This window comes from Rana temporaria, chromosome 4, assembly GCF_905171775.1.
Source record: "Rana temporaria chromosome 4, aRanTem1.1, whole genome shotgun sequence".
Taxonomy (NCBI): Eukaryota; Metazoa; Chordata; class Amphibia; order Anura; family Ranidae; genus Rana; species Rana temporaria.
Window position 1 is genome coordinate 316,537,512 of NC_053492.1, and position 14,401 is coordinate 316,551,912.

The 14,401-nt window shown below is 42.7% G+C and overlaps 1 protein-coding gene across 3 annotated transcripts in view; it reads right to left on the reverse strand.

Annotated features, from left to right (window-relative positions):
- The window catches only part of PDE10A (phosphodiesterase 10A), a 361,988-nt gene that overhangs the window by 43,610 nt on the left and 303,977 nt on the right, over nt 1–14,401 (reverse strand). For all 3 annotated transcript variants that reach the window (XM_040350636.1, XM_040350637.1, XM_040350635.1), the window contains one exon: nt 5,935–6,107. In XM_040350636.1, coding sequence (XP_040206570.1) covers nt 5,935–6,107 — 173 coding nt within the window. The remainder of the gene's footprint in view (nt 1–5,934; nt 6,108–14,401) is intronic.

Sequence of the window (14,401 nt, forward strand, 5' to 3'; positions counted from 1 at the left end):
AAAAAGCAATTCATGATAACCGCAACTTCTGTTAGGCAATATGTGGTAGCAATTTTGCAAAAGCCAGTTACTGGTTTACCTACAGCAGTAAAAAGCAGATCATTACAAATCAACTTCCCTTCCTAACACTGGAAGCTTATCATACTTCATGGTAGGTGTACACTTGTCTGGTATTGACTGTCAGCTGTCGGCAGACATTTCAAACTAAGTTTTTAACATGGATAATTTGGCACATTTGTGTACTGAAGCCAAAAATCTAATCTCACAACACTTTTGTACGATAAGATCATCACTGCTATTTTTGCAGCAGTATTGCTCAACCTGTTAATAATCTATTACAATTTAGATTTACAAAGTTACAATTTTTACATAAGGTTTAGTATCATGCTAGTCATATATAGCTCAGATTTCAGCCTGCTGTAACTGCAGTCAGTTAGAATCGATGGAGCAGAGGAGATTCATACATCGTGAATGAGGGAAGCTATCGATTTCCCATCCCTTATTCCTAAAAGAAATCTTAACTTGTATGGCTTGTCTTAATAAAGAAGTCTAGCCTGAGCTTTATAGGCTAGGCTTCTCCTATGGGTCACAGGAATGCAAATCGGTTTGCACTCCTGTGACCCATTTTCAGCAGAGAGCAGTCTGAATTCCGCTGACGTCACTGCCATCAGTCGAGGCATCGCGTCATTCCGACTTCCAAGTCTGGATCCGCTAGATGCCTTGATTGATGGCAATCTCAGTGAGACGCTGAGACAGCCACTTCCTGCCCCTCCACAGCTCAGCGCTCCAGTGATCGTGGAGAAGCAGAGAGGAGAGACGCTGACTGACAGTCAGCAGCTTTCCTGTCAGGGATCTGTGAGAACCGAGCCATCGACGATGTTCAATGGCTCGGTTCTCAGTGCAGAGATGGCGGGGGACAGCTGCAGCATCGGTCTAATGCTCCATCCACTGAGGGAAGTATGAATAAAAAAAACAAACAAAAAAAACTAACAAAAAACAAACAAACATACTTCTCCTTCAGAGCCGGTTCACACTGCGGCAGGACGACTTCGGGGGCGACTATGCAAGTCGTCCTGAAGACGACTTCAGAGACGATTAGCAAAATGACTTCTGTATAGAAGTCAATGCAAATCGCCCCAAGCCGCCCCCAAAGTCATACAAGAACCTTTTTCTAAGTCAAAGCGACTTGCGTCGCTCCTATTAGAACGGTTCTATTGCATAGAATGGGACGCGACTCGTCATGGAGAGTCGCCCCAGTGTGAACCTGCTCTTAAGCTGGCCAAACGGTAGATTTTTCAACAAATGTTTGTGCGAACATTTGTATGAAAATTCTCATCATACATTTGATGACTTGATCCATCTAAAAAAGTCTGCTTTTAAAATTAAATTTTGGAGTGAATATACATGTACTTTCCTGAAGGAAAACCACATCATTGTTAAAAATAAACCACTTCCCGTTCGCCATATTACACCATTACGTGCACAAAATGGTTTAATTATCCTGCCGGTCAGGATGCGCCGCTATTGAGTGCCCCCAGGGCACGCACTATGGCGATCGAGGATGACACTTGTCCAATGAAATTGGCTGTTTACCACGTGATCGGCTGTGTCCAATTACAGCCGGTTACATGTCAAAACAAAGAGGATACACAATGACAATGGAAAAATATCAAAATTCGTTGTTAAGACACCTTATCATAGCTGCAAGAGCGTGTATCCCAGCCTTGTGGAAGCAGGAGATACCTCCATCAAGAGCACAATGGCTCGCAAAAGTGGCAGAAATCCAACAAATGGAAAACCTAATATTGACATTGAAAGATCAGGATGGGAGATACCAATCGATGTGGGCCCCATACGAGAGGTATAGGGAGGGGTTGGTGGGGGGAAGCGGGGAATAGCCAGCGGAAACCTTCCTCCTTTTTTTTTTTTTTTTTTCCTTTTTTTTTTGGGAAGGGGGCGGGAGAGGGTAGGACTGCAAGGGACAGAAAGAAAGATAGAAAAAGGGAGAAGTATTGCTAAATCAGGATGGAAGCGGGAGGGGGAATGGTGGGGTTCTTATTTTTATGTTTTTTTCCTTACCATTTCTCTAACAATTCGATGATATAGTCTATGCAAGTGGTTGAACCACAACTTATAAGTCCTGTTAAGCAATGCTTGAAATAAATAAAGAATTAAAAAAACAAAACAAAGAGGATACGCGTGCAATTCACACCGCGATGAAAGGGGATCACGTGTGTCCCTCAGACACAGTGCATTCCTGATCAGGGTAAACGGCCAATGAAATTGGCCATTTACCACGTGATCAGCTGTGTCCAATCACAGCTGGTCACAAATAAACATTGTGGCGGTTTCCAGGGATCTCCTCTTCTCTCTCCTCACACACTAAGGAGGAGGAGAGATCTGAGATCTGCGAGTGTTACAATTTACTTTGTAAATACTGTCTGTACAACACCCCCCCCCCAAATAAAGAGAACCTGTCATAAAGAACATCTGGATCTGTAACAGCCCATCTGCATCTGTCACACAGGCCACCTGCAGTACTGCCAACAGTACCGCCCACGGTACCGCCATCAGTACCATCTGAATCTGTAACAGACAATCTTTCACACAGGCCGCCACCAGTACCGCCATCCAGTAGTACCATCTAAATCTGTAACAGCACATCTGTCACAGCCCGTTTGTCACACAGGCCACCACCAGTACTGTAATCGGTACCGCCATTAGTAACATTTGAATCTGTCACAGCCCATCTGTCACAGTGGCCACCACTAGTACTGCCACCAGTACCACCATCAGTACCATCTGAATCTGTCACAGTCCATCTGTCACACAGGCCGCCACCAGTACTGCCATCCCCTACCACCACACAGGCCCATCATCAGTACTATCATCAGTACTGCCATCAGTACAGCTGCACAGTCCCGCCATAAGTACCATCACACAGGCCATCAGTAACCTGTCAGTTCAGTCACACAGGCCCACCATCGGTGAGCTGTCAGTAGCACCACCAGTTCCACAACACATGCCTGCCAAAAGTACCCCCATTATGTCTCAGAGTTTATACAGCAGAGAAAGCATATAAAATCCTTACCACGTTGGATGATGAGAGCAGCGGGGAGCTCCCATCATCCGACTCTGGTTCGGAATACGAGCCAGTAGAGGGTAGTGGATTGGAGTCCAAGTCAGAGGAGGAAACACTCCCTCCTAAAAGAATAAGGAGATCAGGACCAAGATCAAAAGGCTTGCCTACGGCCAGCAGCGGCTGGGAGAGGAGCCCAGTACCAGAAGTACACACCAAAGAATCCAGGCCCAGTCCTACCTTCCGATACCCTGGTAAACCCTTTATGGTTGTCTGCCAACTCAATATCCAATATAATCCCCCCTTTCACCGCTCAGCCAGGTGTGCTGCCCAACACTTAAAATGTTTCACAATTGGACTATTTTTATTTGTTTTCCCCTGAAAATTTGTTGCAGTACATGGTGGACAAAACAAATCTCTATGCAGAGCAATTTATTGCTACCAAACCCAATTCGTCCTACGCCGTATGTTCCATTGGTGACGTCTGACACTAGACAAATTCAAATTGTTTTGGGCCTTACGTTCAATGGGGCTTACAAAGGAAAATGAACTGCATGCCTACTGGTCCACCAACCCCATCCACCAAATGCCAATATATTCTGCTGTCATGTCCAGGACACACTACGATATGATTATGCATTTTCTACATTTCAACGATAATTCGTGGTGACCTCCCCAAGATTATTCCAACCACGATATATATTTGTGTAGACGAACCCCTTATCCACTTTATCGGACGGCTGCAGTTCAAGCAGTATATCATAAGTAAGAGTTTTATAATAATAATTTAACAAATTGTGTGATCGAGCCACTGGATATGTGTACACCTTCCAGATTTATGAAGGCAAAGACTCCCAGCTCCAGCCCAGTGAATGCCCCACATATATAGGAACCAGTGGTAAAATTGTCTGGGACATTGCATACCCCCTGTTCAAAAAAGGATACCACTTATATGTAGACAATTTCTACAGCAACTTGCCCCTTTTCCGTCACCTGTATCGTAAACAAACCCTGGCCTGCGGTACCTTACAAAAAAATAGGAAGGGCTTCCCACAGACTTTACTATCAGAATGGCTACAAAAAGGGAAATACGCATTCACAAGGAATGAGGAGGTGTTGGCCATTAAGTGGCGGGACAAGAAAGATGTTCACATGATGACTTCCATCCACAATGACACCTTGGTGAGATTCAGAGAAGACGTGGCCCTGTAGTAAAGCCTGAATGTGTCCATGACTACAATCTGTATATGGGGGGGGGGGGGAAAGGGGTTTAAATGATTAGATTCTACAACCATATTTGTCAACCTGCAAGTCCCGTTATTGGTATAAGAAAGGTGCATTTCATCCGTTTCATATGGCCCTGTTCAATTAATTTGTCTGTTATCAAAAATCACCTACAAGCAACCCACTACTTACCTCAAATATATTGAAGACATTGTCACTGCCCTGCAACATTTTCCCTATAACATTCCCCCCACAGAATCCCGAATCCAGAATCTGAGGTCTCTTTGACCACAGATCTCATATTTAAGAGGTCACGTCATGCTCTTTTTCTATTACAAGGTATGTTTATATTCATTGTAATAGGAATAAAAGTGACACTTTAAAAAAAAAAAAAAGAACAGTGTAAAAATAAAAAAATAAAAAGTTAAATAAATAAGAAAACAAGTTTTTAACACGCCCCGTCCTGCCGAGCTTGCGTGCAGAAGTGAACGCCTATGTGAGTAGCGCCCGCATATGGAAACAGTGTCCAAACCACACGTGAGGTATCACCGCAATCGTTATAGTGAGAGCAATAATTCTCGCCAAAGACATCCTCTGTAAACAAAACATGCAACCTGTAGAATTTTTTAAACGTTGCCTATGGAAATATTTATGGATAAAAGTTTGTTGCCATTCCACAAGCGGCCACAATTTTGAAGTGTGACATGTTGGGTATCAGTTGGGCTAACTTTACTGTTGTCTCATTTTTTAATTCAAACAATAAATTTTTCCAAAAAAAATCACGCTTGTAAGACCGTTGCGCAAATACTGTGTGACAGAAAGTATTGCAACGACTGCTATTTTACTCTTTAGGTCTAGGGCGTTAGAAAAATATATATATATATAATGTTTGGGGTTTCTAAGTAGGTTCTAGCAAAAACAAATGATTTGAACCTGTAAACAAGTTTGAAAAATAGCTTCCCAGTAACTTGAGTTACCATTCATCACTACTTAGCAGGACTGATTTTGGATGTGTCTGCTTTACAATTCACATGTTCTTTGTATGTAGAGATGCTATGGTAGTTAGCTTTTCTGTCAAATAGTACATTCAAAAAACAAATCCCAGACATAAGTAGGCAGCTATTCTTACTAACATTAGGTGTCATATTACTGACATTCCTGTTGCCTTAAAGGATCACTAAAGGAATAGCTTCCTTTACCTTACTGCAGTACTGGTTTCATGTCCTCATTGCTTGTTTTTGCTTTGATGTTGCTGTAAAACAAAAAACTGCCCTGGATTTGTTTGTTTTTGTTCTGTGTGTCTCTTTACTTCACAGAAACATTAAGCCAGTTTAAAAACAAAAGTGAAACTGTAGGCACATTATATGATTGAATTTACTCTATTTTTAATCATTTTTAAAAGGAATCAGTTAACTTTTATGTCTCTATACCCTGTAAACAGTCATTTCAGCAAAAAAATGTTTTTCCTTTAGTGACCCTTTAAGTTCAATCAAGGGTGATCTAGGTCTAGAATATGGAATAATAATTTTTGGTAGATTACTTTAAACAACAGTGCCACAGACAATTTTAAATGCAGGAATACAAGTTTAGGGGATCAAAGAACACAGGGGTTAATCATAGGTTTTCTTTACCTGTGGGCTTGGTTGTTAAAATTTAGCGCGCCGGTTTGATGAAGGTCCTCTAAGTGCTTTCGATTTCCAAAATACAGTGCAAGGTCTGTGGCAATAATGGCTTTGCGGATAATTTCCAGCACTTGTTCATACTCGCAAGAACCCAAATTGGAGAAGATATTGTGCCCTTCCAGCTATGTGAAACAACAAAACATAGATAAAAAGCACAATGTCCTGTGTTTTTTCCATGTAAAGATTAACTTTCTCTTCTTAACCATTATATGAGAAGAAGATATTAGTTAATGTATCTTAAAGTGGAACCATGGGCAAAGTTAAAATCTCTTATTTAATGTAACCTGTCAATGGCATGAACACAGTAGTTTTGTTTTTCTGTCAGTAAATCAATTATCCACTTCCTTCAAAATGCCAAGCTAACCAGAAAAGGTGGCAGTATAAGGGTAGAAGCATAGCAATGGACACTGACAGGGACTGCTACAAAAGCCAGTTTTTATTCATAAGTTATTAAATTAAAGAAAAAATTTATTTTTTTATTTTGCCCATAGCTCTACTGTAACACTTTTCAGTACCAATGTATTATATTAGGCAAGCACAGGGTTTATAAAAAGGTGGTTACATATGCAAGGGGTAATGTAATTCAGAAAAACAACACTTCAATTCTTATATATAATATTCAATCTAATTTTAAAGTTTTTAAATATATATATATATATATATATATATATATATATATATATATATATATATATATATATATATATATATATATATATATATATATATATATATATATATATATATATACATACATACATATACACACCGTATTTATCGGCGTATAACACGCACCCTAACTTTAAGAGGGAAATTTCAGGAAAAAACTTTCCACAGACCCCCGCATATAACACGTAGGCACAGTCTACCTTCTATTTTCAGGGTAAAAAAGTGAGTGTTATACGCTAATACGGTGTATATATATATTATATATATATATATATATATATATATATATAAAGATCATGCTACAAACGTTTAAAGCAGATGTAGAATTAAATATTAATTATAATAAATAAAAGGTGAATGTGAAAGGTTTACACGCAAAAAAAAAAGTACTTAATCATTCCTGATGATAGGGAAAGTCACTGTTTTAGGCAGAGCGACATATTGGCTTGCTCTGTCTGATTCAAGTTCTTTAGAAGTGACCACAATAACAATACTGTGGCATTGATCACCTAACCATCTGCTAAAAGGGGCATAGGTGATGTGTTTTTTTTTTAACAAAAGGTAAGCCTTAATTTTCTGTACTGGTTGATACAAACTCAGTTTACATTATTCAAACATAAAGAGCTAAGAAATTGGCTAAATGAAAAATCTAAATCAGTACAGCCATTCTGTAACTGTGGGTAAATCCTGTGTATTAAAGGGGTTCAGAGGGGACAGAGGATGCAACCCTTCCCCATTTCAACCATAGCACCCCCCCCCAAAAAAAAAATTGGCTGGCGTTGGGCTTTAAATTATAGCAACTCCAGCAGCCATTTTAAACTGACCACCTGCGAAGACTAAACAATATACATAGAAGAACATCCACACTGGATGGGAACACCTTGTTTCATTTCTTGCCTGACTGGATTGTTAGTTGCTTTGAAACTCCACTATGAATTGTAGAAATAAGGGTTCTTGGTTCTTCTTCACATTTTAACTATAGGTTTGCTTTAAATGAATGCAAACAAGAGGTTTCTCTTATATTTGCTTGGTTATAGTCCAAGCAAATGTAACCAGCCAAGCTCCCCCAAAACATACAAACAACTGTTGCAAAAACAACTATTTAAATATTCCAAAAGCACAAAACATATTTATACTGTACAAATTCCCAATTCAGTTCAATGAAGGACATTGAGGCAAGAAACTTTGGATATCAGTATGAAAAAAAACAAAAAAACAACAACAACAGGGACCAGCATGGTATAACCCCTTCCACTCCCAGCATGCCTTTTTTTTTTCTTGTAGGATCAACGTAATTTCTCCACTAAGGAAAGTTTAACTGTTTTACAAGCCACTTTTCTTTTTGTTAAAGATTTATTTTTCCTTTAAACAACAGTGCATCGAAAAAATTGTCATACCCCTTGAAATTTTCCACATGTCATATTACAACCAAAAACTTACATTTATTTTATTGGGATTGTATGGGATAGACCAACACAATGTGGCGCATAATTGTAAAGTGGAAGAAAAATGATAAATGTTTCTCAAACTTTTTCACAAATAAATATCTAAAAAGTGTGGCATGCATTTGTATTCAGCCCCCCTTTACTCTGATGCCCCATAACTAAAATCTAGTGGAATCAATTGCCCTCAGAAGTCACCTAATTAGTAAACAGATTCCACCTGTGTTCAATTTAATCTCAGTATAAATACAGATGTTCTGTGAAGCCCTAAGAGGTTTGTTAGAGAACCTTGGTCAACAATAAGCATCATGGAGGCCAAGAAACACACCAGACAGGTTGGGGATAAAGTTGTGGAGAAGTTTAAGGCAAGGTTGGGTGATAAACATCCCCAACTTTTAAAAATCCTACGGCACACTGTTTTTTCCATTTTCGGATTATGGATTAAGTATGGCACAACTGCAAACCTACCAAGACATGGCAGTCCACCTAAACTGACAAGCCGGGCAAGGAGAGCATTAATCAGAGAAGCAGCCAAGAGGCCCATGGTAACTCTGGAAGAGCTGCAGAGATCCACAGCTCTGGTGGGAAAATCTGTTCACAGGGCAACTATTAGTTGTGCACTATACAAATCTGGCTTTTATGGAAGAGTGTAAAGAAGAAAGCCATTGTTGAAAGAAAGCCATAAGAAGTCCTGTTTGCAGTTTGCGAGAAGCCATGCGGGGTACAAAGCAAACACGTGGAAGAAGGTGCTCTGTTCAAGCGATCCTTATTATGGAATATCTGGACAACCTTCTGTGGAGGGAACAGTCGGCACAGATCCTGCCCAACAATGTGGAGTGAACAGCTTAGACCTTCAAAAAGTTCAGTTGTATCCTAAAGCCAGCTTATCACGTGGGAGTATCTGGATCTGATCCTTTACTGCCAGTTTTTCTTCCATAAAAAAATTAAAAAAACGTCAAATTCTCCGCTTTCAGACCCATTCAACTCAATATTCTTTCAGCAAAGGACAAATCTGGTTACCTGGCACCAAAGGCCAGGTTGTCTTTGACCTGGTGACTCATAAATCCACCTCTGGAGTTGGGGAAGCCCTTCTTTTTTAGATCTCCTGAAAGATCACCAAAACAGAAAAACAGCCCGATAGGCTGGATAGGAGTTCCGGAAACCCTGTCAATTCCTGAAGGGCTCCCTACTTCTGATAAACTCCTGATTAACTTCTGGAGCTTTGAGTGAAGGGGTTGTGTCTACAATGCTGGACATCTCATCTGGAGGTCTGTTGTGTCCTGTGTGTTGTGAGAGACACAAGACTCTGGTCTGGAACAATGGATGTTTATTTCAGTACAGACTGTACACTGCAACATGCATCTCAGGACAGTACATATCTCTGCTTCCTACATGTGCTCTCTCTAAGATGGCTACTATACCCCTTGACCCTTGTCATCACTGCTGGGTGGAGCCAGCCTTAAAGTGCCAGTACATGTGGAACCCTTCAGGTATAACACCTTCCATCCATCCCTAAAAAAAAAAAAAAAACACAACAAAACAATAACAGGCACAAAACATTAACTGATAACTGTCCAATAACAGTCCTCCAAACACAGGAGGATTACAGGACTTCTCACACATCCAGATGGGAGACCAAGCTTCCAGGGACAGTTGCGGGGTTAATATGTCATCGAATCACTTCCGTCGGCCCGGTCGAAAGTCTCGTAACCGATCTTGCAACTGAAACCCGGTCAGGAGGGCCGGGCATCCAGCGATTCGGGACCGGAAGAAACAGGGCTGGCCGGAATGGGTACTGGCGGGGCCAAGAAGGGATCCCCCAGCTCAGAGAGTAAACAGACCTGTTGGAGCTGAGTTCAAAAGTTCAGTGTCCCCACAATCATCAGTCTCTGTGCATCCTGATCCGCTGGGAGCAGATCCTTGAGACACTGGTGGTTCAGCCAGCATCAGGGATTCGGGCAGTTGAGAACGAGGACGCAGTTGGTCCGCATGACGTCTGCAAATGGAACCATCTTCCAGGCGGACCTTGTACATCTTGGGTCCCAAAGTCTCTGCAATGACAGCAGGAAGCCAACGGGTGTTGGAAGCCCCATAAGATTGGGCCCATACCTTTTGTTGGGCGTTGAATCGGGGGAGCACATTATGTTTGACCATCTTGTCTTGGGACTGTAGTACATGTTCCTGGACTGTTTGAGGGCGGAGCATATCCAAAACAGTCCATGGCTCCCGACCCAGAAGGAGTTCTGCTGGAGTTTTTCCAGTGGTTGCATGTGGTGTGTTTCTGTAAGCAGAAAGGAAGGAGTCCAGCTGCTGGGGTGACAGGGACTGTTTACTTGCAGCCACTGTAGCTTTAAAATAGCGTTTGAAAGTCTGCACAAACCGCTCTGCTTGACCATTTGTAGCCGGGTGGTAAGGTGCGGTCAACTTGTGCTTGATGTTGTGGGCAGTCAGGAAATGCTGAAACTCCTGACTGGTGAATTGTGCACCGTTGCCTGACGATTTCTCTGGGGTATCCAAACGTAGCAGCGAGATGTAACAGTATGGAAACCGTTGCCTTAGTCATTGGCTGAGTAACAGGAATGACCTCAGGCCACTTTGAATGGGCGTCCACTATGATCAAGAAGGTGTGTCCTCTAATCGGGCCTGCAAAGTCCAAGTGTAGGCGAAACCAAGGAACCGTGGGCCAAGTCCAAGGCTGGACGCACCCACGAGGAGGGTCTCTTGCTGTTTGTGCACATCCAGCACAAGCATTCACATATGTTGTGATATCTGAGTCTAGGTTTGGCCACCACACATAGCCTCTGGTCTTTTGTTTCATACGTGTGCCCCCAGGATGACCAGAATGTAGCAAGTCCAGAATGGGTCTCTGGAGGGTCTGTGGAATGATCACTCAGTCTCCCCATAAAACACAGTTGCCAGCCACAGTTAATTCCATACTCCTACGGAAATAAGGTTCATACTCCTGTGTGACAGTTGCAGGCCAACCGGACCGTACCCAGGAGAGTATTGTTTTTAGAAAGGTATCCTTGGTTGTATGGGCTGCTATCTTCCCAGAAGACAAGAAGGACAGGCTGGTGCAACGGCAAATCTTGACCGGTGGAGAAGAGTCCATGGACCTCCCTGTCAGTCGGGACATTGCGTCCTCATTAGCATTGGCATCATTACCACGATACTGAATTTTGTAGCTGTATGCCCTCAAGAATAGGGCATAGCGTTGGAGGCGGGCCGCAGTGGTCTGGGAGATGCCTTTGTCAGGGCTAAAGATCTGAAGGAGTGGTTTATGGTCCGTCAGTATGGTGAATTCCCTACCATACAGGTAAAGATGAAACTTCTTAATTGCCCATATCAGCGCAAGAGCCTCTTTGTCAATGTGTGAGTAATTGCTTTCTGCTTTTGTCAAAGACCTGGAGGCAAATGTCACTGGTTTTTCTGACCCATCTGGTAAGATGTGGGATAGTACCTCCCCCAGACCATAGAGTGAGGCATCACACGCTAAGGTGAGAGGCTTCTGGAGGTCATAGTGCACAAGCATGTGTGACGCCAACAGCTTCCGCTTAGGAACTTCAAAAGCACGTTGGCATGCAGCCGACCAGTCCCATCTGGAGTGTTTCTCCAAAAGCTTGTTCAACGGAAACAAGGTGTGTGCCAGATCTGGCAGGAATTTGTGGTAATAGTTCAGAAAGCCAAGGTATGATCGCAGCTGCTGGACATTGGTTGGGGCTGGAGCTTTGACTAAAGCATCAACCTTGGCTTCCGTGGTGTTTATACCCTCTGCATCCACAAGGTGGCCACAAAACTCCAATTTAGGCACCATGAATTGGCATTTTGCCAAGTTCACTTTCAGACCCTGTTCTTGGAGTCTCGCCAACACAAGTTCCACATTCTGCTTGTGTTCCTGGTCGGTCCGTCCCGTGATGAGCATGTCATCTAGCAGGCACTGAGTGAAAGGAATGTCCGCCAAAATCTCATCCATTTTTCGTTGCCAAATAGCTGGGGCGGAGGCTACCCTAAACACCATCCGATTGTATTTATACAGTCCCTTGTGGGTGTTGATGGTCAGAAACTTGCGGGAAGAAGGATGGACCTCAAACTGTAAATTTGCTTGTTTGAGATCAAGCTTTGTGAACTTTTGACCCCCTGCAAGAAAGGCAAAAATGACATCTACTCTGGGTAGGGGATACTGGTCTATTTCCAGTTGAGAGTTCAGTGCCATGCGGAAATCGCCACAAATGCGCAGGTCCCCATTCACTTTCTTTACCGGTACAACTGGTGATGCCCAGTCACTGTGCTCTACATTTGAGATGATACCTTGTTCCTTCAGCCGACTTAGTTCTGCTTCCACACCTGCTCAGAGTGCGAAAGGTACTGTCTGAGCTTTGAAGAACTTAGGCTGAGCGTTGGGTTTCAGCTTGAGTCTCACACAGTCATGCTTTATTTTTCCCAACTGGTCATCAAAAATCTTTGGGAACCGTTGCTTCAGGGACACCACCCATACCTCATTATCTCCTAATGGAATTGTAACAGTGTTACAGGGACTTATGGCAATGTCTGGCATACCAAAGTGAGCAATCCAGTCTCTCCCAAAGAGAGGGGGTCCCCCATTTTCTAGGATATATAATGGCAGTCTCTTTGTCTGACCCTTGTACAATACCTTTACTTTTGCGTAACCCAGTGGGTGGAGTATGTCTGCAGTTTGATTGGTGTTGGGCGGACAGTTTTTCGGGTCTGAAGTTGTCTCCATTGTTTCTGGGTGATAACTGAAACTGCTGCTCCTGTGTCTACATCCATCTTGAGTTTCTTTCCCTCAACAGTTACATCTACAGTCATTGCGGAGGGTGCCGAATGCATATGATGTATGTCTAATCTGTGGAGCACTTCCTCATCCTCTGACTCAGATGATGATGTATATCTTCCCACCATATATGTCTTTGTCTTGGGGTTCAGAGGTTGTTTATATCGCACCTTCTTACTACGGCAAACTCGTTTCAGGTGGCCGGTCCTACCGCAATTATGACAGGTCTGATCCTTAAACCGGCAGACTTTGTGATCATGGTCTGTATTCCCACAACGGTAGCAAGCTGACTCCCGGCTTGGTGGGGGTCTGTATTTACAGTTTGCAGCAGTTGGCTTGACTGCTGTTTTGAAAACTTCCTGCTTCACCTCTTCCCTTCTGCTCTGGGGGTTCAATTCCTCTGTATCTTTCACAGCCATTTCCATCACTGAAGCTATCTCAATTGCCTTTATAAGAGTAAGGTCTTTCTCTGTTAACAGTCTCTTTTGGGTCGACTCACAATTCAGTCCCATGACAAACTTATCTCTCAGTGTAGTAGGTAGGTAGTCCCCAAAAGAACAGGTAGAGGCTAGTCTGCGAAGGGCGAGCACATAAGCTTTAATCTCTTCACCTGTCTGCTGCTGCCTCTGATAGCAGAAAGATTTCGCTTCTATTTCTAGTGGTTTTGGCTGGAAGTAATCCTCTAGCAGTGTCAGCAGCTCTGCCAATGTCTTAGCTGCTGGTTTTAAAGGGGAAAGCAGATCCCTAAGAGTGTCATATGTTTTGGCCCCAACCACTGTCAGAAATACTGCTACTTGCCTGTTGTCTGGGATGGCATTTGCACTGAAATACTGTTCCAGCCTCTCAACCCAGGAACTCCAGGATGTCTGTTCTCCATCAAACTCACTTAATGTCCCAATTAATGACATTTTCCTGCTGGGATCTGTGATTGCTTTTATCCAGGTGACAATCCACAATGTCTTTGTCTTTCTCTCAGACTGATAGACACTTTTTAAATCCCATCCTCGTCGCCACTGTTGTGTCCTGTGTGTTGTGAGAGACACAAGACTCTGGTCTGGAACAATGGATGCTTATTTCAGTACAGGCTGTACACTGCAACATGCATCTCAGGACAGTACATATCTCTGCTTCCTACATGTGCTCTCTCTAAGATGGCTACTATACCCCTTGACCCTTTGTCATCACTGCTGGGTGGAGCCAGCCTTAAAGTGCCAGTACATGTGGAACCCAGGTATAACAAGGTCTCCAATCAAAATCCAGTTGGGCAATACCATGGCAGTGGTGTACATCAACCATCAAGAAGGAACTGTAATGCCCTGTACACACGATCGGTTCGTCTGATGAAAACAGACCGATGGATTTTTTCATCATATATCCGATGAAGCTGACTTTCATTAATCTTGCCTACACACCATTGGTTAAAAATCCAATCGTGTCCAACGCGGTGATGTAAAACACAATGACGTGCTGAGAAAAATGAAGTTCAATGCTTCTGAGCATGCGTCGACTTGAT